General features: G+C 36.9%; 2 protein-coding genes across 3 annotated transcripts; one reads left to right on the top strand and one right to left on the bottom strand.

The window, feature by feature from the left end:
* The first annotated feature begins 74 nt into the window (after nt 1–74).
* Nucleotides 75–4,550, top strand: LOC109532890 (rho GTPase-activating protein 39). Its single transcript, XM_019898015.2, has 6 exons — nt 75–495; nt 553–1,085; nt 2,555–2,665; nt 3,065–3,314; nt 3,373–3,691; nt 3,748–4,550. The coding sequence occupies exons 1-6, from the start codon at nt 476–478 to the stop codon at nt 4,462–4,464; spliced, it is 1,950 nt and encodes a 649-aa protein (XP_019753574.1). The 5' UTR covers nt 75–475; the 3' UTR covers nt 4,465–4,550.
* Nucleotides 4,551–10,899: 6,349 nt separating this feature from the next.
* On the bottom strand, nt 10,900–19,393 carry LOC109532944. 2 transcript variants are annotated; one of them, XM_019898093.2, is made up of 3 exons: nt 19,144–19,393; nt 14,253–14,340; nt 10,900–13,465 (listed from the first exon to the last, which is right to left on the bottom strand). In XM_019898093.2, exons 2-3 carry the CDS (start codon nt 14,307–14,309, stop codon nt 11,648–11,650), a joined length of 1,875 nt encoding a protein of 624 aa, XP_019753652.1. In that variant the 5' UTR covers nt 14,310–14,340; nt 19,144–19,393; the 3' UTR covers nt 10,900–11,647. The 2 variants fall into 2 exon arrangements, with proteins under 2 accessions (XP_019753652.1, XP_019753653.1); XM_019898094.2 differs by lacking the exon at nt 19,144–19,393 and adding an exon at nt 14,942–15,335.
* Between the last annotated feature and the right edge of the window lie 7,701 nt (nt 19,394–27,094).

Consider the following 27,094-nt stretch of genomic DNA (forward strand, 5'->3'; position numbering starts at 1 on the left):
AGCTTGATTCCGTTCCGGTCCAAGCGGGCAGGTAAAAACCCTGTTTTTTGACGGAAGGAGATTAATTTATCAACCTTTCCATAAAATCGGCTATTATCCAGACAAACCTTTTTATATTTCAATAAGTGAAGAACTCTGTCTGCGTTGTTCTTTTTGCTAGTGTTATTATGTGATATTTCCCCACTCTGATAGTGCGGTAAGTGCGGCTTCTCTCATATAGGGAAATCAAATGTACTGAGCTTGGCGGGCCTGATTTAGAAAGTGTTGACATTTACAATGGTTGGCAATTTTTAATAAACAATGGCGTTTACAGATTAGTATGTGTCCGAAGCACTGTTTATTTTTATTATAGTTTTACATAAGTCCTCACTCATTTAAACTATGATTGAGGTTTACATTGACAATAAAACCAGTAAATTCGCCATTGTAACATATCAAATGAACTAGTTTTAAGACTTCAGAGATAATGTAAAAAATGGCATCAAATTCTTACAGGTATTCAATCAATATTTTATTAAAGTCACACCCCACAGGAAAATACTTTGCTTTCAGGGTGGAATGGGTGGAAATAATAGAACCCAAAACTCAGGAGCATATGTATGCCAACTTGGCTACAGGAGAATGTGTTTGGGATCCGCCAGAAGGTGTTCCTGTGAAAAGAACAGATTCAAACCAATGGTGGGAATTGTTTGATCAGAAGACAGCGCGGTTTTATTATTATAATGCCACTTCGCAAAGGACAGTTTGGCATAAGCCCACCAACTGTGACATTATTCCCTTAGCCAAATTGCAAACTTTAAAGCACAACACGGACTGTAGCCCTGCAGTGACAAGCAATCAGTCTACTCAAACAGGTCACCCCACTGAGAGAGGCCAGGCATTAAGCTTGTCTGCTAGTACTCCTCAGTTACGCAGGAAACCAAGTGATTTATGTAGAAGTAGTAGTTTTAGCCAAAGAGGGGCTGAAGCCCCGTTATACTCCAATTGGCATGATTCTCATTTGCTACCCTTAGAACACTTTTTGCTTAACAACAGCAGAGAGTCTGATAGTGATCATTCAGACAGTGGCAGCGAATCTCTGACTGGTATGTTACACATTTCATCTATTTAGTTGGATTATAGAGGACATGCTTGTTGAAACCACCTTTTTAGTGCATGATTCTTTAGTAGACAGGTCTCAAGAGTATCAAAGCTGGTTTGACTGCATTTACAATCTTGTAAGTTAACTTTTCATTTACATGACATTTATTATTCTAACACTAAACACTGCAATCATTTGCTAACTTATTCAGATGTTATATTTATTATTGAGGTCACTTCAGCTGGTTATTGAAGTCGACTTGACTCAGGCTCTTGATTTAATTTGCTCCAATTATTTCATATTTATTTTTGCTGGAATTAAAATAGCAGCTGATCTAATATGCCATGGCTGTTCTAATTTAGATCTGGTAAGTATATTAAAGATCACATGCATATTACATTGTAGATAAGAAAGCTGTAAAACGTATTCAAATCAAAGCGTTTTTGACGCTATTTAATTATCTATACGGGGTGGTCTACAAGCTCAATAATCAATTTGTAAAAAACATCATTTTAATAGCAACTAATCTTAGGAGCAGCGCCTAGGGAAAGCAGGTCTTGTTTTTTCTCTAAAATTGATAGTAAATATTTGTTTATATGTTTACCACTTAGGTACAGATATACTATCAGTCGGAGCTAATTTTAAATGAAAAGTAAACTACAAGCATTTTTTCAGCTAATATTGCTTTCTATCAGCATCTGGCGGGCCAAGTTGGTTGTGAGCTTATAGAACATTTATACGGTCTGTATCAGGTTCTTTATTAATTTCTCCAGGTGCTTTTTTAATTTAAGCTGGTTTAAAATTGAGTTTTGAGATTTTGTGGAAGTTAGAGCAAGTTTTTGGAGCGACAAGTCACAAGTCGTAGTCATAGCATATACAGAGTGTTCCGTAAAACAATTGTTTTCTCTAGATAAACAGGGTCAAAGTCAAATCGGTTTCGCGAAACTACGAAAGCCACTCACTCGATAGTTTTAATGTAAGTTTATTACTTTCTCTAAACAAAGCTACTAGAAAAGCAATATTCTTTTACCTGACGGTTTTTCGCAATAGGTTTCGTTTCCGAAAGAAAAATTGTCCCAAAGGGTATCCATACAAAAACTTGTAGCTCATCCGCCATACTATCCAGATATTGTCAAATCCGCTTATTCTTCGTTAAAAAATTATCGTGGGATAAATATCGACAGAAAATCATAACTTGATGTAACCATTTATTTATGGGACGCTCTGATGCTTAAAAATGATCGCGCTAAATATATAAAAAATCGTCGAATTCAGTAATAAAATTCTTTAAAAAAGTGTCAGGCAATATCAGCCAGCATAGATTCCTTTTTAAAAAGTAGGGTGGCATGTGCTTATGATTTAACAGGAGATTAATTTCAACTTACTAACCCATAGCGTTCAAATAAATTACTTGAGCTAAATGCTTAATCAGTTTAAGGCCTTATGAAATTGTCATAATATGTTCTTGTAAAGGTCATGAACCTGACAATGAAGACTCCGATCAATCAGAGGGCAGCTACTTACCTCATAGGCTTTCACATAGACAAGTGGAGTACCTCAACTTGCCAACAGGAGTATCAACAGGTATTAGTCAAGTTTTTACTAGGGTTGCGTATGTTCAAGAATGAAAAGCGTTATTGGTGTCAATAGTTTTAAAGACTTGTAGAATATGAAAGCTGCCCGTTTTTTCTTATAACAGGTAGCAAGTGTAGACGGTGAAAACATCTAGGGTTTCTTTCCAGTTGGGCATCATCAGTGGCCTAATATTTGGCAATTAACAACTTTATTAGCAATATTATTCCGATGTTGTTTTGTATATACGGAGACCTACACATTTTCGTCTAAAACTTATAAAACAGCAATATTTTTTCCAACTGAATCCGACACTCAACTTTTACAACTTTGCATCAAAGAAACACACGACATTCATGCACAGCAAATAAACTGAGAGCAATTGAGTCAATGGTCGCTGTGTTGTTGTAGAACCAAGAGAACGAGATCGGGAATGTCCGCCCACTCCTCTCTTAAAACCTCTTGCCGAGCCTCCATTGCAGCCAGAAAGGGAGGCGGATATGGAGAAATTTGCAGCTGATAATTTAAATCTGGGAGGCCGCGGTTTGTTCAGAAGGAAAGCTAGCGTTCGTGATCTTCTCAGTTGGACACAGAGAAGTTTGCAACGACCTTTATTGGCATCTAGTAAGCCGGTCTATAAACAGGCTCTCGAAATGTTTAGGTAGGACTTTTTTCTAAGTTTTTGTGTAGTTAAATAAATAAATTTCTAATGTTTTCAGGCAGGTCCAGATGTACATGGGCGACCGAAAGGCTCGTCCAGGTTTTTCCTTGAATTCGCTTCTAATGGAAATATTGGGCACAGCCCATGTACAGTCTCTTCTGCGCGATGAGTTGTTTGTACAATTATGCAAGCAAACCACCGAGAATCCTAGAAGAGAATCGTTGTTGCGTGGATGGGAATTGCTTACTATTGCTCTCGCTTTCATCCCGCCTAGTCCAGTGTTCCAGCCTGCTTTATTAGGGTACCTGAATAGACATAGAGATCCTACCTTTTCGAGGGTCTTTCCCGATGTTAATCGGTGGCCGATACATGTTCAAGTAGGTTTGCTTCTTGTAGCCAAAAGCTATATATTGATAAATGTGTTTCTATTCAGGTTAATCATTATGCTACTGTAGCATGTCAGAGATTGGAGAGAATAGGAGCAGGAGGCAAACGCACAGCTAAAAGACCACAGACGGACGATATTGAATCAGCTAGAAAACAAATATTCCAAGCTAGTCTTTTCGGAAACACTTTGAGGGAGGTCATGCAGCTCCAATCAAGCCGATGGCCCAATAGAAGGCTTCCTTGGCCCCAAGTGGAACTGTCGATGCAAGTTTTGAAGCTACAGGGACTTCAGACTGAAGGTATATTCCGAGTTTCGGCTGACGTGGACGAAGTCAACAGACTCAAGGCACAAATGGACAAGTGGGAGCTTAGTGAACCTAGTGATGCCCATGTTCCTGCTAATCTTCTAAAACTGTGGCTAAGAGAACTTTACGAACCTCTCATACCAGATTCTCTCTATCCTGAATGCGTTGCCGAACCCATGACATCTCGACGGGCTTGTGATTTAGTTCTTCGTTTACCCACTTTGCATAGATTAGTATTGTGTTATTTGATCCGGTTCTTGCAGACCTTCAACAAACCCGACGTTATCCAGCATACCAAAATGGATGCCTCGAATTTAGCTATGGTTTTTGCCCCCAACTGCTTGCGATGCATGGCTAGTGATCCTCGTACCATGTTCGATAATGCTCGTAAAGAGATGGCTTTTTTACGCTGTCTTATACAGGATCTAGATACGGATTGTGTTCGCGACATGATCTGACCTCAAATTTTATTTGTGGATTTATACCATTATGATTATTGTATTATTTTTTATTATAAATAATAGATATGCGTCACGTGTTTTTACTTTTGATTTTACTTCTTCCTTTCATCAACTATTTCTTTCCTACACGATTTCACAGATATTACCCGTTTGGCCGCGAATCGCTACAGCCCCAACTTCAAGGTGCTGCTTGGGTCCCAGGAAATGCCGCAAAGGAACATTTAAAGGTATGAATATTACATTTTTAAGTTATTTTCATTCCCGTTCCGCATAGTTATATTGTGTTAAAAACGTGGACGAGATTATATTCATATTTCTAAACGCAGGGGTGTTAGAATTCCCGTTTACATTTTCGTATAGTAAGTTACGTATTTCATAGCTGTAAATTGCGCTTTTTGTATTCTTTATCATTTGCATCAAAAGAAATATTGAAAAATATAAAAGTTCTAAAGATATACAGGATGGCTCACTTTAAAAGAACGAGTCAAATATATCATCAGATATGCATTTCAAAAACTGTTTTTAATATTACAAAATATGTTAGTATACATTTAATAATATGAAATGTTACCTAGATTTTTTTACCTAAAGATATTACTTTTTTATTTGGTTTGATTCGATTTAAAGCATAGCAGCCAGAATTAGCAATTTTAATAAACAGCATTTTATAAATATGTTACAATTATCAGTTACATTGTATATTATAAATGTAAATATAAAAAAATAACAACGAAACAATGAGAAGACTTGACCCTTTCCGAAAACTTTTTGAATAAAGTATTCCTGACTCCGGATCCTGATGAGTAACCAGTAGTTACTTTTTTCCCACCACTAATACCTACTGTATCGATTTGATTATGAAAGAAAAATGCGACTTCAGAAATTGTAAATTTTCGCTTAAATTTGAATTCATTTAAAATAAGTTTCTTGACTTTGAATACTCCCTCTTGACAAATCCTCATCTGCAAACCCTCTTTATACTCCAATAATAATTAATCACTCTAAACTAATATCAAAGTCAGTTAGTCGTTTGCTTTTGCCGATACCCCACATCGTATTAGCTGGTTTGTTTAATAGGACTGGAATCTGAAATGAATTTAGTCAAAAGAGGAATTTATAATAGAGTGGTCAAAGTATAAATTGCTGCTCGCAAGCTTTGAGCATGGCTCGTCACAATGTGTCAAAACTTTCGAAAACTTCTCTAATACACGATTCGATTAAGGTTTAATGGGATTAACAGCGCAATTTAGCAGATGATGTGAGTAATTAATGAATGTAAATTGTTTTTTGGTAATTAGAAAAGTTGCACTATCGGCTACCTACTTATTTAATTTTTCAGTTTTTTAAAGGCAAAATCCTTGTTTTCTTTAATTTGATTTAAGTATGAAATCTCGTTTGATCTAAAACTTATTGCCGTGACATTTTTAATCAAACAGGTATGTATGCAAAGTGAAATTTCCGTCGAGGGGTTTTTAATTTAAAAGTCAAAATTGAAACAAGTCTCAAACGCAAAAGCCAAAATTAAAAATGTATGACAATTAAAAGTTGAACCTTAATTAGTAAAGCGACAAAGTCGAATGGGGGTGCGCTTGTCAATCTGATGCAGGAATTCAAATTAGGAGAAACAGGTGATTTTGTCAGCCCCTGAATGTCCGTTTATTTGGCACTCAATTTTAATAATTTGCGATTATTGTGGCTGTTGTACGCCAGAGGTTTAAACCGCGGTTATAAAAAAAACGCATAAAATATTGATTTTGCCATGTATTACCACAGAGAGGTATATTTTATTCAAAGCTACCAGGTTTGAAAAATGAAACTGAATTTTACAGTTGGTTTCTTGGAATGATATTTTCTTAGTTGCATTTTTCTTATATCGATGAATGAAACGCTGCAAATAGCTTCGGCTGCAAAAACACTTCTGAAGAAGCTAGCGAAACGTCAGGACCAAATTCCTATCTACGACGGCCTAAATACCTCGAAAATCAACAGATGAATGAGAATTTTCAGTAAGAAACCATTCTTCATCTTCAGAAGTGCATTCGCTTCGGCTGCGAGTACACTTCTGAAGATGTTAACCATTCGTGCTAGCGAAACGTCCGGACCTAATTCCTATCGACGACGGCCTAAAAACCCGAAAATCACAGATTCTTCCGGATTAATATCTATTAAAGGGAAGTTTGTTCGAGTCAAATCATTCGAATACTTTGTCCTTTGTCATTCTCAAAATGCAATTATAAAAGAACTCGTCACACTTTTCAGATTCGAAATCATCATCCAAAAACACGATCTAAAGCTTCTTGAAATCGAGACTTTTTTGAAAAAGTTGCCTCATTTCTTTATCGATAGTTGACTAGAAAGTCAGAAAAAAAGGCGAATTAGTTCTCAATGGAATGATGTAAAAATGAGCGTTTTTGCGCATTTTGCTTCCGAGAAATGAGCAAAAACGGGAAGGAAAACATGAAATTTTGCCATAATCTTCTACCTAAGTGTCTCATATTTACATTTCGCTTTCTGGGTCAAAACTGTTCGAATTTCGTCACTCATGTTGTTATGACTGAATCGAATTTTCAATTCTCTATCCAACGATGCCAGAACGAATTATGTGGCTTAAAGCGTCATGTTTGAGCTGATTTTGCAACTAGAAAAAAACACGCAAATCTAAAATTTCTTCAAAGCAAGACTTATAACAGAAACCTGCCAATATTTCCTTATCGATGGTTCACTTTCTAAAAAGACCATTTAGTTCTCTCTGGAATGATGTAAAATTGATCGTTCTTGCCCATTTTGCCTCCGAGAAACGAGCAAAAACGGGACGGAAAACATGAAATGTTGGCATAATCTTGCACCTAAATGTCTGATATTCAAATTTAGCTTTGTGGGTCAAAACTGCCCGAATTTTACACATGTTATGACTGAATCGAATTTTCAATTCTCTATCTGCCCTTGGACTACCGATGTCCGTTTAATTAGCTTTTTTACTTAAAAACTGTCCTTGATCGACAAATTTACTGCAGAATAACATTAGATTATATATTGAAGAAATCGTTTCTGTGAGTTTTCACTTTTATTATCGGGTGTTTGAAAGGGCGAGCGGACTGGTTGCTGTTAACTTCCAGAACCGCAGAAGAGAACATCATTTATTTTCATTAGTTTGTATATAACAGTAATGCACTTCTTTTGCTAAGTTTTACTCCCGGCGTGTAAGTTCCTTTCAAATTGATGGTCATCATTTTGCGGGCTATAGTAACAAACAGATAGTTATTATAAATATATAAAGATTTATTTCCTGGACTGCGATCAATACCTTCAAGACTGACAAAATATGGTAGTTTTAACGCAACGTGAACGAGAGTGAAATGCGTTTTCGTTGCTCTAATTAACCAGGGGTTAGCTCTAATGGAAAATGTATCAAAGCATTTCACATATTCCGATTAACATGGAACATGTGAGCGTATTCTCTGTATTAAGAGGCGCTATCTCAATCTCACGTTTGAGAGCATTGTGCTTTAGGCCCAACGAAATTTCATTATTGCAGTTTGCAGTTTTGATCGAATTACTGTCATAACTGGTAACATTTAAATCTACATCGCGTATTAAACAGTTTGGGTATTAGACACATTTACATCTGATTACGGCTTTACCGGTATATATTTTCATTTTTATTTACAATAAGCTGCGTAAATCTTGTATCCTCCGTTAATCCCAATTTCAATGTATTTGAAAGTGCGCCTTTGATTGACGAAAATTTTGTGACTTTGATGATTCTGCTTAATTTTCAAATGAAAATAATAAAACGAGGAAAATGAAAATTTTTATTAAGAGCATAAAGTTATCTCTTTGTTGCGAATGGCAATTGAATTCTTGAACGCAAACATTGTTTGATGGTCTTGTTTTTAATACCTAAACTGAATCAACAGTTGAGTCGCAGAATTATATTTTTCCTCTGTTATTAAAAATGAGTTTGTTGCCTTGAAGAGCTTGTTTGCACAAATAACTGCGGGCAGGCATGCCGCTATAAAATCGTAATTGAGGGTGAAATGCTGCTTTAGTTTATTGGACACATTCATTTTCCCGGTGGAAAGAGAACTAGCATAATAACGATAAATATTCCAAGAGTTCAGAGCCAAAAAGCTCGGGCGTAGCAAAATAAGTTGTTTTCTAAAAGAACGCGTTCTAACTAGATTTATGTCGCCAAATTATTAACTATCCCTAACTTTCATATAAATGGTTTTCGGGATAAAAAACTAGAAAAGAAGTCAGAGAATATTGGCTCTGAAGATGTTCTGAATCTAATGCCTCGAGGGTTCCAGTAAGAGCATGTCATAGATTAAATTATAGCGAAACGCCGATAAATCGTTCCACTTTCACCTAGAATTATACTAAGAACCACGATTTCTCGTAGATCCATTTCGTATTAATTGGTCTGTAATATCCTTTGAAAACGTCGATTTCATCGGAAGTATTAAACCATTATAAATTGATTCGTTGCGATACTTTTATAAACGTGCTTTTTTGTATTTGCTCTAAACTTGGAATAATATTATTATAACCAGACTTAAAAATTAATTAAAAGCTCCCAGGATGGCTTTATCCTACCTCAATTTTCCCCATCAAGTAAATTTTTCTCTAAGCTGATGGTCGCTTCAAAAACACATTAAGCAACCGCGAAAATAAAAAAACAATTTCAATAACGTGAGTTTCATTATGTAATGCAAAATGAGATTTTCCGGCAAATCTTCGGAATTATTCAAACCACATAAGCTTCGGTGGGAACAAAATAATATTCCGGCGGGTCTAAAATGTTTAATTCCGGAATGATGTGGCACATACTCAGGTTGCCAGCTTTAAACTCATTTTACCCACGGTAACAATATCATATTCTAATGACAGAGTTCGGAAATGTAGGGTCGCAGAATGGTTTTTGTCACCATAGCGACGTTTCGGATATTTTCCGCATTGTTTTCAATCATCGCCCTGAACGGAATTAGATTTACTCGGGTTTCTATATATGGAAACTCCCGTTACAGCTCCCACTTTCCTGTTTTTAGTAAATTTGTAAATTTTCTGTAGAACCGTTTCGTGCTCTTGTTGAATTTGAGAAATACGTTTTATGAAGTAAAAAATGCGTTAAAATGAGTGATCTCCCAAATGAAACTCTTTGTAGTGCTCAACTCACGAGAAAATAGGCGTGGCCCAGTTTCATTTAAATTTCATCAACTGGTCAACTTTTGCTTCGAGTTCCTACTCGGAAACGCAATCTTCAACATGTGTTTTTGCATCCCGCATGTCTTTTCTTATCAAACATGAGAGCGCAAGCATTTTTCTAATGCAATGTTTCCATTTTTCCGGGGAAATTGAAGACTTTAGAGTAGCGGAGATTGGTTATATAAAAGCATTTTAAACCTTTGCTAAAAATACCGGATGCTTTTTACGGAAATGGGGCACATTTTGCAATTGACGAAATCAGTTACATGTTCCTGCTTTGCAGTCTAGACGTTTTTCTATGCATGGAAACTGCTATTTTCGTTTGTGCATGAAGCGGGTAAATCGAAAAGTTTCAATATTTATATACGGAGTGTCAAGAAAAATTGATGAAATGGAAATAGAGTGAAAAGTTTATAGACATTTTTTAGTTGTCTGTTACTTACAATACAATTATTTTCCAAACAATTTGTGGAAAAACTGGCTCGCAAAGTTACGAAATTGTGTTTTGAAGGCGTGCGAAACAGCAACTTCAACACCCTGTACCTCGGTAACGCAGTGTTGGATTCAAAAACTTTTCCAAGAGGATCGATAATAATTAAAGAGTTAACGTTTTTATTCAACCTGCATAAATATAAAAATAAATGAAAGCGCAGGATTTCTGCGATATCCAAACCGTAATTTGCAGCGATCTATTTGTGTAACAAAATTTCTTCTAATTGATTTCCGCTCAATGAAGCTTAGACCAAGAATTGGCGAGTTGCAAGCATTTGCAGATTTTGCATGTTGAATGAAAATGCTAAGGACGGTTTCTCTAATTCTCCTTTTATTTGGGTCTTTTTTGTGGAAATTGAACACGACCAAGCAGGTTTTGTGAAAAGTCCTTATAATTGGCATAATTAAACGCGTAGTAGGTATGTTTAAGTGGTTATTTAAGATAAATACGCGAAGTCGGCAACGAAAACTTGCTTTTTTCGGACTCTGTTGAGTTTAGGGGCTTTATTTATGCTGAAATTTGCTGTGGTGCATGGCAAAATGCAACCGCTTTGAATTTGTTTGATTCAAAGGCCTGAAGTATTTCAAGACATTCAAAACTTTTAAGCCTCAGCGCTTTATAAAAAATAATTCAGTAATTTTCTAGATAGATTGATAAGCACAGTCTGTATATATTTTTTATACTTTCTGATACGTTAGGGGACAGTGGATGTTTTCAAAATAAATTACGAGTCATTTCATAATAAATATCGTCGTATATTTAGAGAACACGCATCATTAAAAAGGGTAAAATTTGTTACAACAGTTACAACCAATTTTACATGCATCATTGGAAAAATGCAAAATTATACAAAAGGAAACTGAACAGTCTAGTGCTATGTTAATTGCACGGATATTGGTAGGTAGCTTAAAAAAATTCCAACCAAACAAAACATTTCGCTTAGGTCTTGAGTAGTAGCATTAAAAGCACCTACTCGCATTATATACAAGATATAACAATTTACTAGCTAACTACAAGACTAGGATCGCTCGAGTGTTTAGTGATACTGGGCTTGAAACATTGATGGCAACCTGCAACAGTGCTGATAATCCAAGCAAATTGAACAGTACATAAAAGTGATTATCAACAGGTTACTATAAGCCAATTTAGTAGATATTTGATCAATGAATTTAAGTTGTTTAATTTAAATAAATCAGCCGCAAACGTTACGAACAAGTATTACATGTGACAGTGTGAGTGACTTTGGACGTTACATCTTAAATAACAATAAATTAGAATAAATAAAAGTGGGAGTCATGCTGGCAACAGCATTGCGTTTGCTGATTGCGAGCACAAATCTTAGATGGCCTTTGAAAGATTCAGACCGACACAAACCCTAGATCAGAATGGCCGGTTAGGAGGACAAAATGCTCACATAATCACTTGTTTTACCTGAAATTCTTTGGAACCTTCAAAAATAGTTTCTAAGCAATTTTCACAGCCTTAATTAGCCACTTTCACAAATTCGGAATTGTCGTATCCATGGGGATTGATGAAATTCGTAGCTAGTCCCTTTCGGTCAATAGCGCGTACCCGTACAAACAAGAAAGCAGCAACTAAACTAGCTACGATAAGAACCAAGAGGAGCATCACTAATCCAGCGACGAAACTCGGAACAGACATGCAGATTGTTTCAGGGTCTTGTGAGGAGGCAGATTGTATTACAACAGTTTCGTTGTTTTGAGCTGCGTTTAGCGCAAAGTTTACATCTCCCGGGGCTACCACTTGTATGATTCTACTCGTGTTAACATCAGTCATCTCTTGAGCTTCCCGTTTGTATACGTGACTAACTACAAAGTTCATTACTTCGGGACTTCTTCTTCGCCTCGCGCCTTGAAGTTCAGCAGGCAAGTTCTCTACAGATCTGGGCCGGCCTCCCAAGGTGGCCAAATTTCCTTCCAGCTCGTCATTCACGTTGCTGCTCTTCCTCTTAACTGTGTTGTATAAGCCATGATGCCCTGGAGGTGGAGGAGGTGGTAAATGAATCTCATTGCTGCCCTGGCCATTCACTTGTGGGGCTGGCGATGAAAGGTTGGGTGGGTTTGAGGTCGAAGACGAAGAAGTTTGAGCTTGAGGCGCAGGAACCACATCAGCGTTCTGCTCAGAGTAAGCACCAGTTGGTCCTGATGGATGTCGAGGATCTGGGAATGCGGGCGGCAGCCCATATTCGTTGCCTGGAGGTGGACCGTATTCAGCCCCAATATTCGCATGTCCATAATCGCCTCCACCCAACCCATTTCCTAAAGCTGGTGCGCCATATTCCAAGCCCAGTCCATGACCTCCGCATTTCGGCTCCGGACAGTTATATCTGCACACTTGGATAACACACTGGAAGTGCACATTCATGGAATCGGGGAATTTGAACGCTTGGAAGTAGGCGAATGATACAACTGACGCCGACGGCCCAAAGTTCTTTATCTTCTGGAACTTGCTCATAATTTTCGGCCGGACGACGCATCCGTATTGATCAACCAGTTGAATTGGAGCGCGTTTGCCATCGTGCGCCACACAGTTCCGGACAAGCATATCAAACTTATTTTCATCATCCTTAATGGCCAGTACCATTGTCATGGTTTGCCCGATTTTCACTATGCCCGAAACCTCAGAAGCCCATGGACCTTTCCCTACTTGAATTTGCATCCAGCATTGCAAATTATCCCCAAGGAAATTAGCTGTAACTGCATGCAACATGTCCACTTGGAAGGGCCTGAATGTCACCGCCTTCTCATAGAAATCATACCACGTACACCTCAGCTTCCTCGCCTGATCCCACACTTCTTGAACATACGGATCGTACTGGATTATAATGGTGTTCTCCACATAGCTACCACTTGGAGTAGGTCCACCGTAGCTAGCCGCGTTGTGGTTAGCCGACGAAGACATACCGCAGCTATTCAGGAAAATTTCGAAGGTGGCACTCAGATGTCCAGTGCCGGGCTTCAGATGCACACAGTGCGGGTCGCTGTAGAACCCTTTCGAAAATATCATCCCGTAGAATGGGCGATCGAATTCGATGTTGACGCGCATATGAGTTTTCTCGCACTGAACTTGCAGGTGCTTGATTTGGGGCATGTCTGGAGTAGCCAACGGCCATGGATCATCTCCTCCACCTCCTCCTCCTCCACCTCCTCCGCCTCCTCCTCCCAGCGCTGCCAGCGATTGAGGTGCGTATCCAGGCCCGGATAAGGGTGGCCCGTAAACGGATCTGTGTTCCAGCGGTAGGGATGCTGAGTCCGTGAGAGGAGCATCGCAGTTTATTCTCTGCAATTGCGGAAAGAGCAGCAACTTAGAAAGGTTCATAACACTAATTTAGACTAGCATAGGTAGAAAATACAGCTTTCTGTGTAATCGCTGCAAGGAATTGGACTACTGGAGGCAACACGTGGTGGCAAGGATCGCATTAAATAATTCTATCATGGAAGGAATTGAATTGGCTCGAATGATTTTGAGCAGCCTCATATTCGATACGACGCGAGACTTTTCCTGGGGACACTCAGGTCGGAAAAAATGCGGAAAACCATTGGCGGCAAAACCTCAATGCGAGGCCAAACAGTTAGAGGCAAAAGAGTCTAGTGGGAGATTATTAAGATGAAGAAAATATTTCAATGCTTTTTTGGAGATTGGTGACTCAACTAAAACAGAAAATATGTGATAGTCGGTAGTTGGGTCAAGTATTTAATATGCAAGGCTTGTTCTCTCCTCACGCTCCATTCTTTTAAGAATCATCACCCCTTCGGTTTCCTTTAGAAAATAGTAAAAACCTTTCTCCAGGCTTTAATGAGCTTAAATATTGTACCAAAACCAGCTAAAGTCGACGATTTTCAAGAAAGACGAACCAGCGTTGCAACGTTTGAACATGAATAAGGCTGGAATGAGATTCGGCATCACGGAGAAGTTCAAAGAGTTAATGTAAAAAGGCAAAAAGAAAGTTGATTAGCTATTTGACGGGTCTTGATGTGTACCATGTACCAACCATGTAGTCTCCCAGTAGTATAATGGAGGAAGAGTTAGGAGAAGCTGAAAAAAAATTTGAAAGTGAAAGTCTTACCCCTAATAAAAACACTGCCAATGTGCCAAGTATGTTCAGCATCCGCGACCTTGTCATGTTGGTTCCGCCAGGTTAGCCGGTTCCTTGTCTGCAATCAAAGAAATGAAAGCACCTTGAGAATGAATGGTTCCGAGCATGGTTGCCACTCTTAATGCGGTCTTCTATGTTCCAGGTTAATTGCCACAATATAAATGCAAATTTCTAATTGTTTTCACGATACATCAGCATCGTCGATCAGATCCAAGCGGATCTGCATTTCTCCAATTATATTTTCACCCAAAAAACCACAGTAGACATCCAGTATAACAATCGGAATTTTATGGCCAAAGTTTCCATTTATCTAGTGTCTGCAAAACTCTGTTTTTTTATTCAGCAAAGCAAGTAATTTCAGTTTCCATATATGTAGACAGGATTATATGGCGGTCAGCGCGAAAGCCATGCAATTATAATTAACACAGATTCAATGGATTTTAACTGGCAACAAAAAGACATGCATATTCAAATCCATGTTGGAAGCATTAAAATGATTTTGCCTAAACAGGGGCTTGTTTACTGTAAATAGAGGCTTTATATTGCTCGTATATATCGACGTGCGAAGCCCCCCGTTTAGAGGATGTTGAAAAAATGCATATTTTTTATGATTGATTTTAGTTCAATGTTTCAACTAAACATTTTTCCTTTTTACTCACGGAGCTTTGATTCAGCTGCTGAACTAAAACGTACTCCCTGACACTCAGGAGGATTTTCACTTTAACTAGGAAATAGTACCGGTTTTTAATGGCCACCATCAACTACTTCCTCGATAATTAGGATTATTCACATACACCGGCAACGGTGGACTGAACAAGTGGGATCTTCAGCATCTACATCTGAAGAAGATGACCCACTGACACACTATGTAGTAAACACAGTTCTAAGGCGACAGACAGACTATGAATGCACCGATTCGGACGAATTTACGAGCTTTTCTTTCACCTTTCTTCAGGCTGTACATTCGCGACTAGGAGGTGTTTACACGTCTAGTTACGAAGATTCAATTTAAATAAATTTGCCGATTTTGTTAAAGTCAGAAGACACCTAATTCCTCGAGTGTTTGAGGCCAATTGTATGAAATATTCGTAAACAATTCAAACTTTAATGAAGATTAATGGCATGACACCTGATTTTCATTGGCCTGTTTAAAATCAACTTTTCAGCAATTATTTTTATTACCTTGGCGATCTCTTTAATTGTGCCTGTCCAAGTCTGCTTGATATACTTCTCATTCTGGAGAATGTTGAAGAAAATTAGAAAGCTGCTTAAAGCTGGAATATTTATGAATTATCCGCAGATTGTGTGTTTTCATCAGTTTATTGTACAGATAAACATGTATATTTCGTAACCGACCACTTGCTTAATTAGCACAGGGGATAATTTGGAGTTGGTTTGCTAAATAAACCATCCTGCGATGTTTTACTCACTCATAATAGCTCCATTCAAAGTTTTCGTTTAGCATTTAGTTATGTTCAGATCCTTTGTACTCATTCAACTTGGTATCAAATTTCAAAACTCACTTTAATTAAATTTTAACCTTTAAAGCCTCGTGTGGACGTATGTTTAATTCAAAATTCCATTTTATCTTGTACGGTGAAGGTTTTGTTGCAGCTTGCCTGCGGATGGATGAATGGATGTTTGTCGAATAACTTCACGAATATTTAATTATTATTTCACAGTTTTTAGTAAATCAGTAATTTTTAAGGCATGGAAGCCAAAAATAATTCGTTTCATAACTGTCCTTTGTCCTTGTTAACAAGTAATGCAATCCATTTTCCTTATTTGCTGCATCCGTTTATATTGTTTATTGTTTTAGTAAAACTGTCGCGAAACAATGCCATTATTATACCAAAGTTTCACCAATGTGCGTTGCATTTGTTAAGCTATAGCCAAATTAGTCGGTTCTACCTGGTGATAAAGAACAATAAAAAAGAGAAACTACAAACAATTAACTAAGCATATAGGCGACACAGCCACATCGCAACGCCCTAATGACGTGTTAAAACAAAAATGGATTTTATAATTTGTTAATCTACTTTGAACGGCTTAAATGATAGTTTCTAATACTGCAACGGCATGTATGTAGGCTTTTTATGGTATCAGTTAAAGATATTAATTTCTCCAGGCCGTGACCGTAAATAGAAACTACTAGGTACTGGAAGTAAATCGTTGAAGTCATAGCGTTGCGTTTATGGGCTACAATTATTTTTTCAAACTGGGCAAGAAACCATTTTTTCAATTGGGGATTGAAGCTTTAAGATCCTCCATGGAGTCTTTTGTACAATTCCACCAGATCTTATCAATGTTCCATTAAACTATTTTTGTGAAAGGTGCTGAATCAGTGCTTGCCTTAGGCTTGTACTAGTCCGGTGCTGTAGTGTTAGATCAGAAGACGGTGCACTTGTTCCACTTTCTACAGCCATAGGAATCTCGGTCGATAATGGAAAATAGATAAGGCTTCGCTCCAGTACTTGCATTTCATTTCTCATTAGTGCAGTGGTACTGGACGGATTTTGCAAGGTCGCTTCTCTATTTCGACATAAGTAGATCTCAGCAGCAGGTACTTAATGTCTTCTCATTACTCCCATTCGTTACTTCTCCATCTCTTTCAGTCAGAAATCTAGGAGAAATTATTGCTTTGCTGATCTTCTGATGATTAGTACATTGCGCTATTTAATATTTATTAGAAGTAGTAGTATTTCCTGTTTGTGTCACTTATTTTCGGCATTATTGATTATTGAAGTTCTTCACTTCTTCTACGCTGCTGTTCCATTGTTAAGTATTTTATTAATTAGTTGCACTAACTGAGAATACTGATCTTCCATGTTCATGCAATATTAACGCACTATTCGGCGTAAAAAATGGATAACTTAGCAAGTACTGTTCTGTTACAGTAATCCTCTTCGTTTGTTTAACAGGTTCATTGCAATATGGTACGGGTACTGTTTAATGGTGCTCTACGTGTATAACTGATTTTATACGTAATCAGTTTGTTTGAAGACAAGTTGTAAAAATGGTTTAATTAACTACATTTTCATGGTTCTCAGCTGCAGTATTTCCTCTCTTACCAATTAATTTAAGTTTTCAGATTGGAAACAAATACTAGAAAACAAATTTTTATTTCAGTGCTTTAAACGTCAAAAATGTTCCTCAATAGTGAACTCAAGTGCACAAGTAACGGTTTATTGTACTAATTTGATGGTATAAGTAAATAATAAAACGCACGGAATAGAGAAATGCACGAGAATATGAATAAGTTGGTAACGCTGAGTGATTACCACTTAATAGAACATGAAATAGAAGCATTAATTGATACCCATGATAGTGAATTATTTAAAAAAAAATCATATAATATACATGGATTTGAAATAGCTGCTTTGTAATTACCTTGCGGATAAGTATGTCTATGGCACACATTCACGCGCTGTGAAGATATTTGCCAAAATTCAGCTTTCGTGTCAGCCCCAGTTAATTAAACAATTAAACGTGTTTTGATTCACATATGTATTGTTAAAATTTGGCAGTTTCTCTTTAATGGTAATTGACATTCCTGTAGAGTTACCTTGTAATTTGACCCATAGAACGCTTGATGAAATTGCGATCCAATTCTTTAAGCGAATGTTCAGTTTTTTAAGTATCTTTAGCTTCAACTTTTAAATCAACTGATTGGTGTTCCTCTTCCAATGAGCCTTGAATGTGTAATCAATTAATATTATTCACATACACGAATTATTTTCTTACTGTTTGCCTTTATTGAAATTTGAAGACCTGAATTTAATTCAAAAATGTTTGTAGTTTTGTTTGTTATTTTCGTCTCTTTCAAAAGTAGATGTTTAAATCGTAGCAGTTGTAAAGGCAGTAATTAATAACCACATTCCATTCAGCAGTCAATTGAAATAGCGATTCGCTTAATTAATCAGGCAAATTACTTTCACCAGAACGTATCCGCAAGCAAAGACAAAAATAAAATACTTAAGTCGACCACCAAATTGGGACAATTTATTGAATGTAGATGAAAAGATGCGCCATTTAAAGAGATTTGCTTGTTGAAAACGTGAAGCGGAAAAGAGAAGAGCGTGGATGGCCGGAGGCGAAGATGAGAATGAGCAGGTTCATTATCAACCGACTGACCAACCATGATTATTTATACCTGTTGCATTAATGTTTATAATATTGCGAATGCAGTCGAACGCGCACTCGCATCATGGTAGTCCATTGACACACTGGCTTGCTTTCCATCTACTGTGTGCTCAATATAAAATCTTATACACAGCAAGTATCGATTGCAATTTCACCGAACGCATTTTTACGTATTTTTATAAAACCACTGTTTTTCAGATGGAAATCTGCATCAAGGGACTTTGGGCAAGTGAACAATTTGGGCATTTGGGCATTAAAAATCTAGTGCTCGATAGCACCAAAACCATTCTACAACTTTCATGTAGATTTCGTGTGATCTTTAACTCCAGCTGATTTTTTATGTCTTGTAGCTCTACGTGTTTATTTTGGGGCGTTTAAATTTGTTATTTCCAGTTATTTTCCCAATCAATTAATGAACTTATGAGACATAAAGGCCAAAAAGTGAAATAAATTCGTTTGATACTCACTGCATGTGTGACAATTATTTCTGTTAGGTTTATTAACACTTAACACAGCCAAAAAACCGGTACTAATATTTTTAAAACGGCTATGCGATGTACATAACCGACCGTACTTAGCGATAATGAGAAGAAATAATACGCGGCAAACTGATTTGGAATAATATATGTCAACCAATGGGACTTTGTCAGCTACCGGTGCGTAAAAACAGTAAAAATAGTTGCAATAATTGGTGCCACTGTTAGCACCGCGAACTTACCTCGAGATAATCCAATAGATAAAGAGTCCTGCGAAAATGGGGCACAAGAACAAATGCAATCCTTATCGGCACTACACTCGATTCCGATCGCACATTACGATTACCCACAGACACGAAATTTCGACGCACCAGCTTTTACCAGTTAAAAGAAAAGTAATACACTTTAATATGTTCCGTTGGTTTTATATATCGACGTGAAAGTTTGCCCCACTCTGTACCATGAAGACTTCAGAAGCATGGGTGTTATGAAGAAGCCTATACCTGTGTCCGGATGGAACTCACTCAACACTTCGATGAAGAAATTCAGGATTTTGACGCATCGCCCTCACTTTCTTTTGCCTTGGTTTGTTGCACAATTGGTTCCGACTTGTCACCCTAATTTACACTTTCGTTCGTCATTGGACTGTCCGGAATGTTACATCAGTTTACCAAATAAAACTCTAATTATTTCCTCACGATTTATTTGATTGCAGAATCCATTCAATTGTCTTGGTTTCTCTGTGTCTGCAGCAGATTATTTGCACGCGGACCTTTTAGATCGGATTCATTTTTGTTAGAGCGCGTTTAGAGCTTGATTGCCAGCTAGAGCTCAAGAGTTGCACCAGATTAGTTTTCAGTTCAGTTCGACTGACTCATGAATCGACAAACACCCTGTATAAATACATCTCACTGAAAATCACTTAATTCCCTGAAATCGTGAACTTGGCAACATAATTTTCCTTCTAATGAAACTATTTCTAACAAATCAGCTGAACATTTTGGTCCAAAACTTGTAGATTATGCCTTTATCATTATAGATTTCCGTGACAACAGCGTGGCGCTAAATCACTCGAATTTTGAGGATGATAGCACTTTCATAGCTTCCGGAATTGATCAATGAAACGCTCGTGAAATTTTGCAGCTGCGCCAACTAACATACATGAAACTTAATGATAAGCAGACTAGGAATATGCTAGGAAAGAAGTTCTGTTGCATCCCTGACGGAAGTTGATGGGAATCGGAAATGATGTTTCATGCGGTTTTTGGGTTAAAAAAATTTGTGGATTGAGCAGGCTTCTTTGAAGCGTTAAAAACCCTAAAATGCAACCAACGCTGGTTACAAAGCTTTGGTGGTACCCTCTCAAGTGCTCCAAATTGCACATGTATCCCTTTCGCCTTATGTACTTGGGTAACCACCTGTTTTGGGTAATTGGAGCGGAAACTGTTGCCCTTCACATACGCCGCTCAACGTATTTTGGCAACATTTGCGTTCCCTTAAATTTGTATACCGAGCGGTATAAAATAACCAACTAAGAACAAAGCAGATAGTCTCAAAGGTCCGGCTCTTTTCTCCCCATATAACGTGTAAAGTGGTGAGATTTAACCCATATGGAAAGCAGGCTTGTAAATACTAATTGAAGTGTGCTGTTGAACATGAAATGCCCTCCTCTATGACAACCCTGGAAATTTATAATAGTGTAAGTTGTCTCCCGAGTAAAATAGCTTACAGAACACTCGAAAATGGTAATAGTATGACGCTGGGATCCCATTTCAGTCTTGTTAAAGCTAAGTTAAGGTGTTGGCTGAAACCAATTTATATGAAGCAAGATGCCCACTATAAGGTCGTCAGTCAATTAAGTTCCCGAGTCGTGCCGTAATTAAATGAAAGGGATTAGAGTGGAAACGTTCACTAGAAGTGGAAAGCCAGATTTTTAATTTTTATCATAAAATCCGCTCGGGCTTGGGCTTACGCTCTCTTTGTTTTCAATGGAGGGTGCCAATTTAAGCTTGAGCCAATTTAAAATTGCTAAAATAACTTGAGTTTAACTGTTTAACCTTGTTTCTGAATTTCATTTTCTTTCATATTCCCATCCGCCACTAATTAAACATTTTTAACCAGGCGTTTACTATTGCCATTAAGCTAAAGCCCATTAAAACATTCTATAACATTTGCTAGACGCGAAGACTCTCAAATAGAAAGTAACCTGAAATCACCGATTTATGTGTGACTTTAAATAATAATATAACATTAATAACGTTTGAGCTGCATATAGCAAACATCTATTGTTTCTACATTGGCGGCAATCAGCGACTTGAAACTACGATGTTTTTCCAATCATATACGACAGGCCAAAGGAAAGTTGAGATACACCTGATTATCCGGTTTGGTTGAAAAACAGTGCATTGTTAATTTTCCGGAAATTTTACTTCTAATTGTATTGAGAACATGTATTTAACCGATAGCTTTTGTTTGATACCATTATCTCCAGCTCGTTCATAGCTGAAGTGAATGGTAGCACGAATCTCATTCAAATTTCTGCGGGCAATACAAAAGAAATTTATTTTCGACCTAATGGCTATGCCATGTTGTAGAAGATTGCGTGATTATCCCAATTATTTTCCCTATCTACTAAATATGCTTAATAAAAACTGATATTTTTCCCTCGGCACTTTAGCCAAAAGCAGCGTGTGCCAACAATTAACATAATCGCATCGGGGAGTAATTTCTAATTTCGCTAATGGCTCAAAAATGTCGCATAAAGATCAAATGCAATTTGCCACTGAATAACCAGGATGTTTTGCAAAAATGCGGGTCAATGGATGCCTGGTTGAGTCATTTAGAATAAACTCAAATAGAAATTATGTTTAACTAGACAAAAGTATTTGCATAATGTATGAGGAACGTGTTTCAGCTTACTGATGGATTTGTTGGCACTTCAATTGAGCTGTTAATTGTTCTTTGATACTTACTTTTGGCGAATTTCAATTTCTTTCCCACAAATTTCTATCATTTTTTTGCTTTACTTGACAATCTCTAATAGTCGTTCAGAACGCGGATTTGCACGGGAGTTAAACGCCTTAGATTTTATAAAAATTGCCGTTTTGACGCTTTCAGTCGCACGAAAAGGGTCGAAACGTCGGTGATTTATAGAAAATAACGGGATCTTCAACTCAGTTTTTTTTTTAGCAGTACAATGATATAAAGAGTCTTACTTTTAAACAGCCCAAAAACTGTTGGAATATTTCCAAAATTTTATATTGTGTATTCGTTCTGATACTTGGTTTGGACTGGCTTGAAACTCCTCTGTATTTCTAAAAATTACCGACGTTCTTTAAGTGCGAGCGAAAGGTTCTGGAAACGTCGGGTGATTTTATGAAATTAAAAGATTTTCAGTTCAGTTCCAAACCGGTATCAGCACAAACAATAAAGCAAGCTCTATATTCGAAAGGTTTGCTAGGGAATAGTGTTTTAAAGTTGTGTATCTTCAGCCCATATTTTCTTAATTATAAAAGGGATGTTTTCAGGAAACGTAGTGAGGAACCTGCGTCAATTCAAATCTGGAAGTTACACTTTTCAGTAGGGATTATCACTTTTGTCTATCTACCAATTCTGTTTGGCTGTTTGAATGTGCTTTCTTATTCTTACATTAAATGTGCGTGTTGTAAATTTTAGTCTTGCACCTCTTGTTTTTAGTATAGTTTGGTTCTTTTTATTTCTACTTCTTTTGCTGCAGTTTTATGGCAAATAGCTCAATATCTCGCTTTAATAAACATAAATTTTAGGACTGTTTTATATAAATACGAATGAACAAAAAGTTCCAAACGTTATACTTGAAAAAAAAAACAGCTTAATTTAGTTGCATATTTATATAAGTTTTGTTAGATTCAAGGCTGTAAATCACTTATATTGACACTATTTTCGCTTGTTAGCCTCATATTGGCTAAAATCGATTAAAATGACATGCTCAATTATATCAAGGGGATTATATATGGGAAAACTTTTGTTTCTAATTAATTTATGCGACTTATCCTAGACTGTTCGTAGGAAATGTTAGGGATAGTATGTCCCGCAACGTCGAGAATAACACTTTTCCAGGGCTGACCGTGGTTTCAATAGTTAAAACGTATATTTCAGAAGTTCCTCTCTTTGTCTATGAGAATAAATCTCTATTTACGGCGAGCCGGAAAATGCATGAGGCAGAACTGGAAATTTACAAGCTCCTGAAAACCATAAAATAACGGCTTATCAGGCGATGTTCCTGATTCAGATAAGGTTTCTAATTTTCTCTGTAATTGCGGAAAATGGTTGTCGAAAGGTTAGATTTTCGCTCAAAAGCGTGAATTTTGAGCTCAATCAGTTCGTTTTCCAGGCGATTTCCTTATAGGGGTTCTAGAAGCATGATTTTTATTTATTTAATCTGCTTATTTTCTTCGAAAAATCGGTGTGACAAGTTTAACTAAAGCTCTTCGCCTGCTCAATAGATTTTGCCAATCGAGTACTGACCTAGATGATGTGTTTGATTAATATTTGGTGGAACATACGAATTCTGCATATTTACACCTGAAAACCTTTATAAGTAAACCGACTATCAAAGTATATTAATGAAAGCTCGTAAATTTTCTCTAATTTCTCGAATAACTAACCAAACTGCAATGCCTTGTAGAAATCTAAATTCTTTACAGGCCCCAGTGGCTGTTCATTGTTCCATAATACGCGATATTCCTTACTTTCTCATATCCGGGTACAACGATATGGGTTCATGATTTTAACCGAACAGTGAAAGTTATGCGACAAAACTTGCGTCATTTAAAATTTTACATATGACCCACCGGGACATATTTGTAATTGAGATAATATACAGCTTGATGTTTTCGATTTGTACAGTATGATCCATCGACAACTTTCTATGACCTATTTTTTTGCTTGATTAGAAATACAATTTAAGTGCCTTCGCGTTTACGAAACATCTGCCATGTTCATCTTGCACTAGAATACAGTATCACCTGGTAGATAAAGTGATAGATTATTTCCAGTAGTCTTTGCCATCTTGCCAGCAACGTTAACTGCATAATTAATTTTCCTGAAAGGAGTTAGTTACGTGCTGGTTTATTTACCTTAATTCCTACCTGCAGCATGAGATTGATGATTTTTTTGCGCTCAGTGGGTGCACCCTGTAGCGACAATTTGGTACCCCTATATTGATCAATAGCGATGACTTCGTTTACCACTGCATAACACCAACATAAACAGCTTTCTAATGTTCAAACCAAGATAATACAATGTACAAAAATAGTTGCATATTATGAGATATAGTTTCACGTTAAGCTGGTTATGAAACTTTTTTAGCACCTCTTTGTACTGTGAATTAGCAATTACTTCATGGTAATTGACGCGCTAAATGACGAAAATTTTTGAACTTTCCATCAATGCAACATAATATCTTTTAAAAGGCTTTAACTAAAGTTAGGGAATTTAATGTTTTTTAATTTGAATGGCAACCAAATATTTTTTCAGACTCCTGCCAGGGGCTGCAACATGTATAAACCTCTCTGGTGGTGTTGAAAATGCTGAATTAGAACCCCGAAGGGGTTCGCTGCGTGAATATAATGGGAAGTCGATTTAGCCGACTGTAGTCGACTAGTTTATATGAATTTTAGGCAATAATTTTTTGTAATTCAATAAATACTGCAAACATCAGTGACCTCCATTCGGTCGAAGAGGATTTGTTAAATTTTGCGTGGAATTGGTCAAACCGCACGATGCGTTTCAAGAATTTCATGAAGGCGGATTGATGCGTTTTTTTCGATTCGTGTACAACCTAAATCTAGTTTTTAGTTATCATTAATTTCCTCTAACGGAGCTGGGTTACTTTTACATAAATGGACTCGTTTCTTGCATTAAATTAGGGCTTGGATGGTGGTTTACACACCGCTTCTTTTGCCGTTGGACACGACAATAAAAAATACGCTAAGAGTATGAAATATTTGTGCTGTAACTCAAATATTCGATTTGATGCAAAGGATTTTGCTACTTATTGCGCTGATCTCTCGTATCAGTAGTAGCACATTTTGGCAAGACGCGATTGGTGTTACTGGTTCTCTCATTTCTGTGGGCATTCAATGTCAAGTCGTGACCCCCTTTATGGCTTCTTTCCTACTAAAGTTCCACAAGAGAAAGTTTTACTATGCTACGAGTAGAATGGGACGGACATTCTTTTCCCTTTTATATATTAAAGTCGATGATTTCCTGAAATTCGCTACTAAAATTCGTTACAGTCTACGCTTTTTTAAAAGCCCATTTGCACGATTTATCAAGTTTTATGCCTTGATTAGCCAATAATTAATGCCTGATAAAATCGCTCAACATATTTGCTATACTTTTGTTTTTATTTGCTTCCTGATTTTATTTATTTGCGTTTGTTGTCTTAGTCTCAAAATCCATAAAAATGTATTTTCGGATATGCATTATTTCTATGGTGTAGCTGGTGACAATTGCGGAAATTGTTTATATGGTGAACATTTACGGTTTTCCATAGAAAACCAAGAGAATTTGACTTTTTCAAGACAAAAGTCTTTGATGGACACGAATAGAAGTAGTTGCAGGTTGTGTGTTAAATGCTGTCGGGGAAGACCCGAACTTTATTGTGCGATTAATTGCTGCAAAGGAAAATATTTCGAAAAGTTCAATTCATGAAGTTTTCGATCAGGATCATTTTTAAAAGGTTCTGGCTTTAAGTCGTGGCAATCACGTGGATCGATTGATAGGTGCAGTAGGATAAAAAAACAAAATGATGACTGAAATTTTGTGAAAATGATTTTCGCATATGAAGCCAAATTTGGACGTGATTATTCTAGGAGCATACAGGAGCTGATAAAAATCCGCATTTTACACAAAATCAATCAAATTTTACAGAAAGTCTTCACTGGCAGCCATAATAAATCACGCAGTTGGACCAAAGTTTATGCCTCCAAGATTCAACAGTGAGATATAAAAAAAAAATCGTTCCAGATCTCTTGGAAGATGTGCCACCATGGACAGATAATGTCGCGGTTCGACATTTTTGAAGCAAACATTTCCGGAAAGGTGCATAAGACGGGCTTCTAAGTTACCCAATTTAAACCCGATTTTTCTTTTGGCACTATCTCAAATGGTAATTTTTTACAGTTGTGCGATGAACGAGGTAATATTTTGCAAAGTTTAGAGAGCGTCTCAACTTCTTAAGAATAAGTAATATTTCCAAAGAAGAAAGACGCCGCTTTGAAAATTTGTTATGAAACTATTATCCCTTGCAATAAAACTTAAAATGTTACTGCAATTTATGTCATTATGTACATAAATTTTACAACTTCATGGAAACGAGCTATTATTGATATACTAATTTCCCAAAAATTAGCCGTTTTGCCAAAGAAAACAGCAAATAAAATCAGCTTTCATATTTCGGCAAACTTTTATAGAACTTGTGACATTATTTTTTGACCTTTTAAGTAGAATCCCTGTCATATCGAACACCCTCTATAGTTTCTACACAGGCAGAATCAGATAGATTTCTTTCCATTTGGCTACGTTGCACCAAATTTAAATTACAAGTGAAACTATCATTTACAGCAGCAATAATTGTAATTGAATATTGTACATTAAAACCGGATAAGATCAGTTGAAAGGAACTTTCTTCGGACTCACTCAAATATAAAGCGAACATTTGCGAAGACATGCATTTTCGAATTAAGCAAATATCGAATCAGCCTAGTGATTATTGAAGCCCAAGTAGATCTCACAGGCTTAACATATGTTGTGTATAAATAACCAAGCGAAAAATGCTTGTTGTAGGTCTGAATTGTCTTATGTAGGTCTTTTCATTGTTCAAGCTCGGAACCGAACTTTCTTGCCTTATTGTCTTACAAGATGATAAAATAGTTCGCTTGCAATAATTTTATATTGCTCTTATTGCTGATGCAGGCAGCAAGAGTTTTTTGTCATCATCAAGCCGCACTTCAAAAATTAGAACAGAGCAAGAAAAGTTGGCAAAATTCCATATCAATTGGTTATTCCCATTGCAAATACCTGTTGAGGTTCGAAACTAAATTCTCGCCGTCCAAATCGGTGATTAATCATGTACGTATCGATCTGAGCTTCTTTAAAAGATGATAAAAAATACAACAAACTACAGGTCAAGTTGTAAAACTGATCGTT

Source organism: Dendroctonus ponderosae, unplaced genomic scaffold (genome assembly GCF_020466585.1).
Source record: "Dendroctonus ponderosae isolate FM_Combo_2020 unplaced genomic scaffold, Dpon_F_20191213v2 Dpon_F_20191213_1, whole genome shotgun sequence".
Classification (NCBI taxonomy): domain Eukaryota; kingdom Metazoa; phylum Arthropoda; class Insecta; order Coleoptera; family Curculionidae; genus Dendroctonus; species Dendroctonus ponderosae.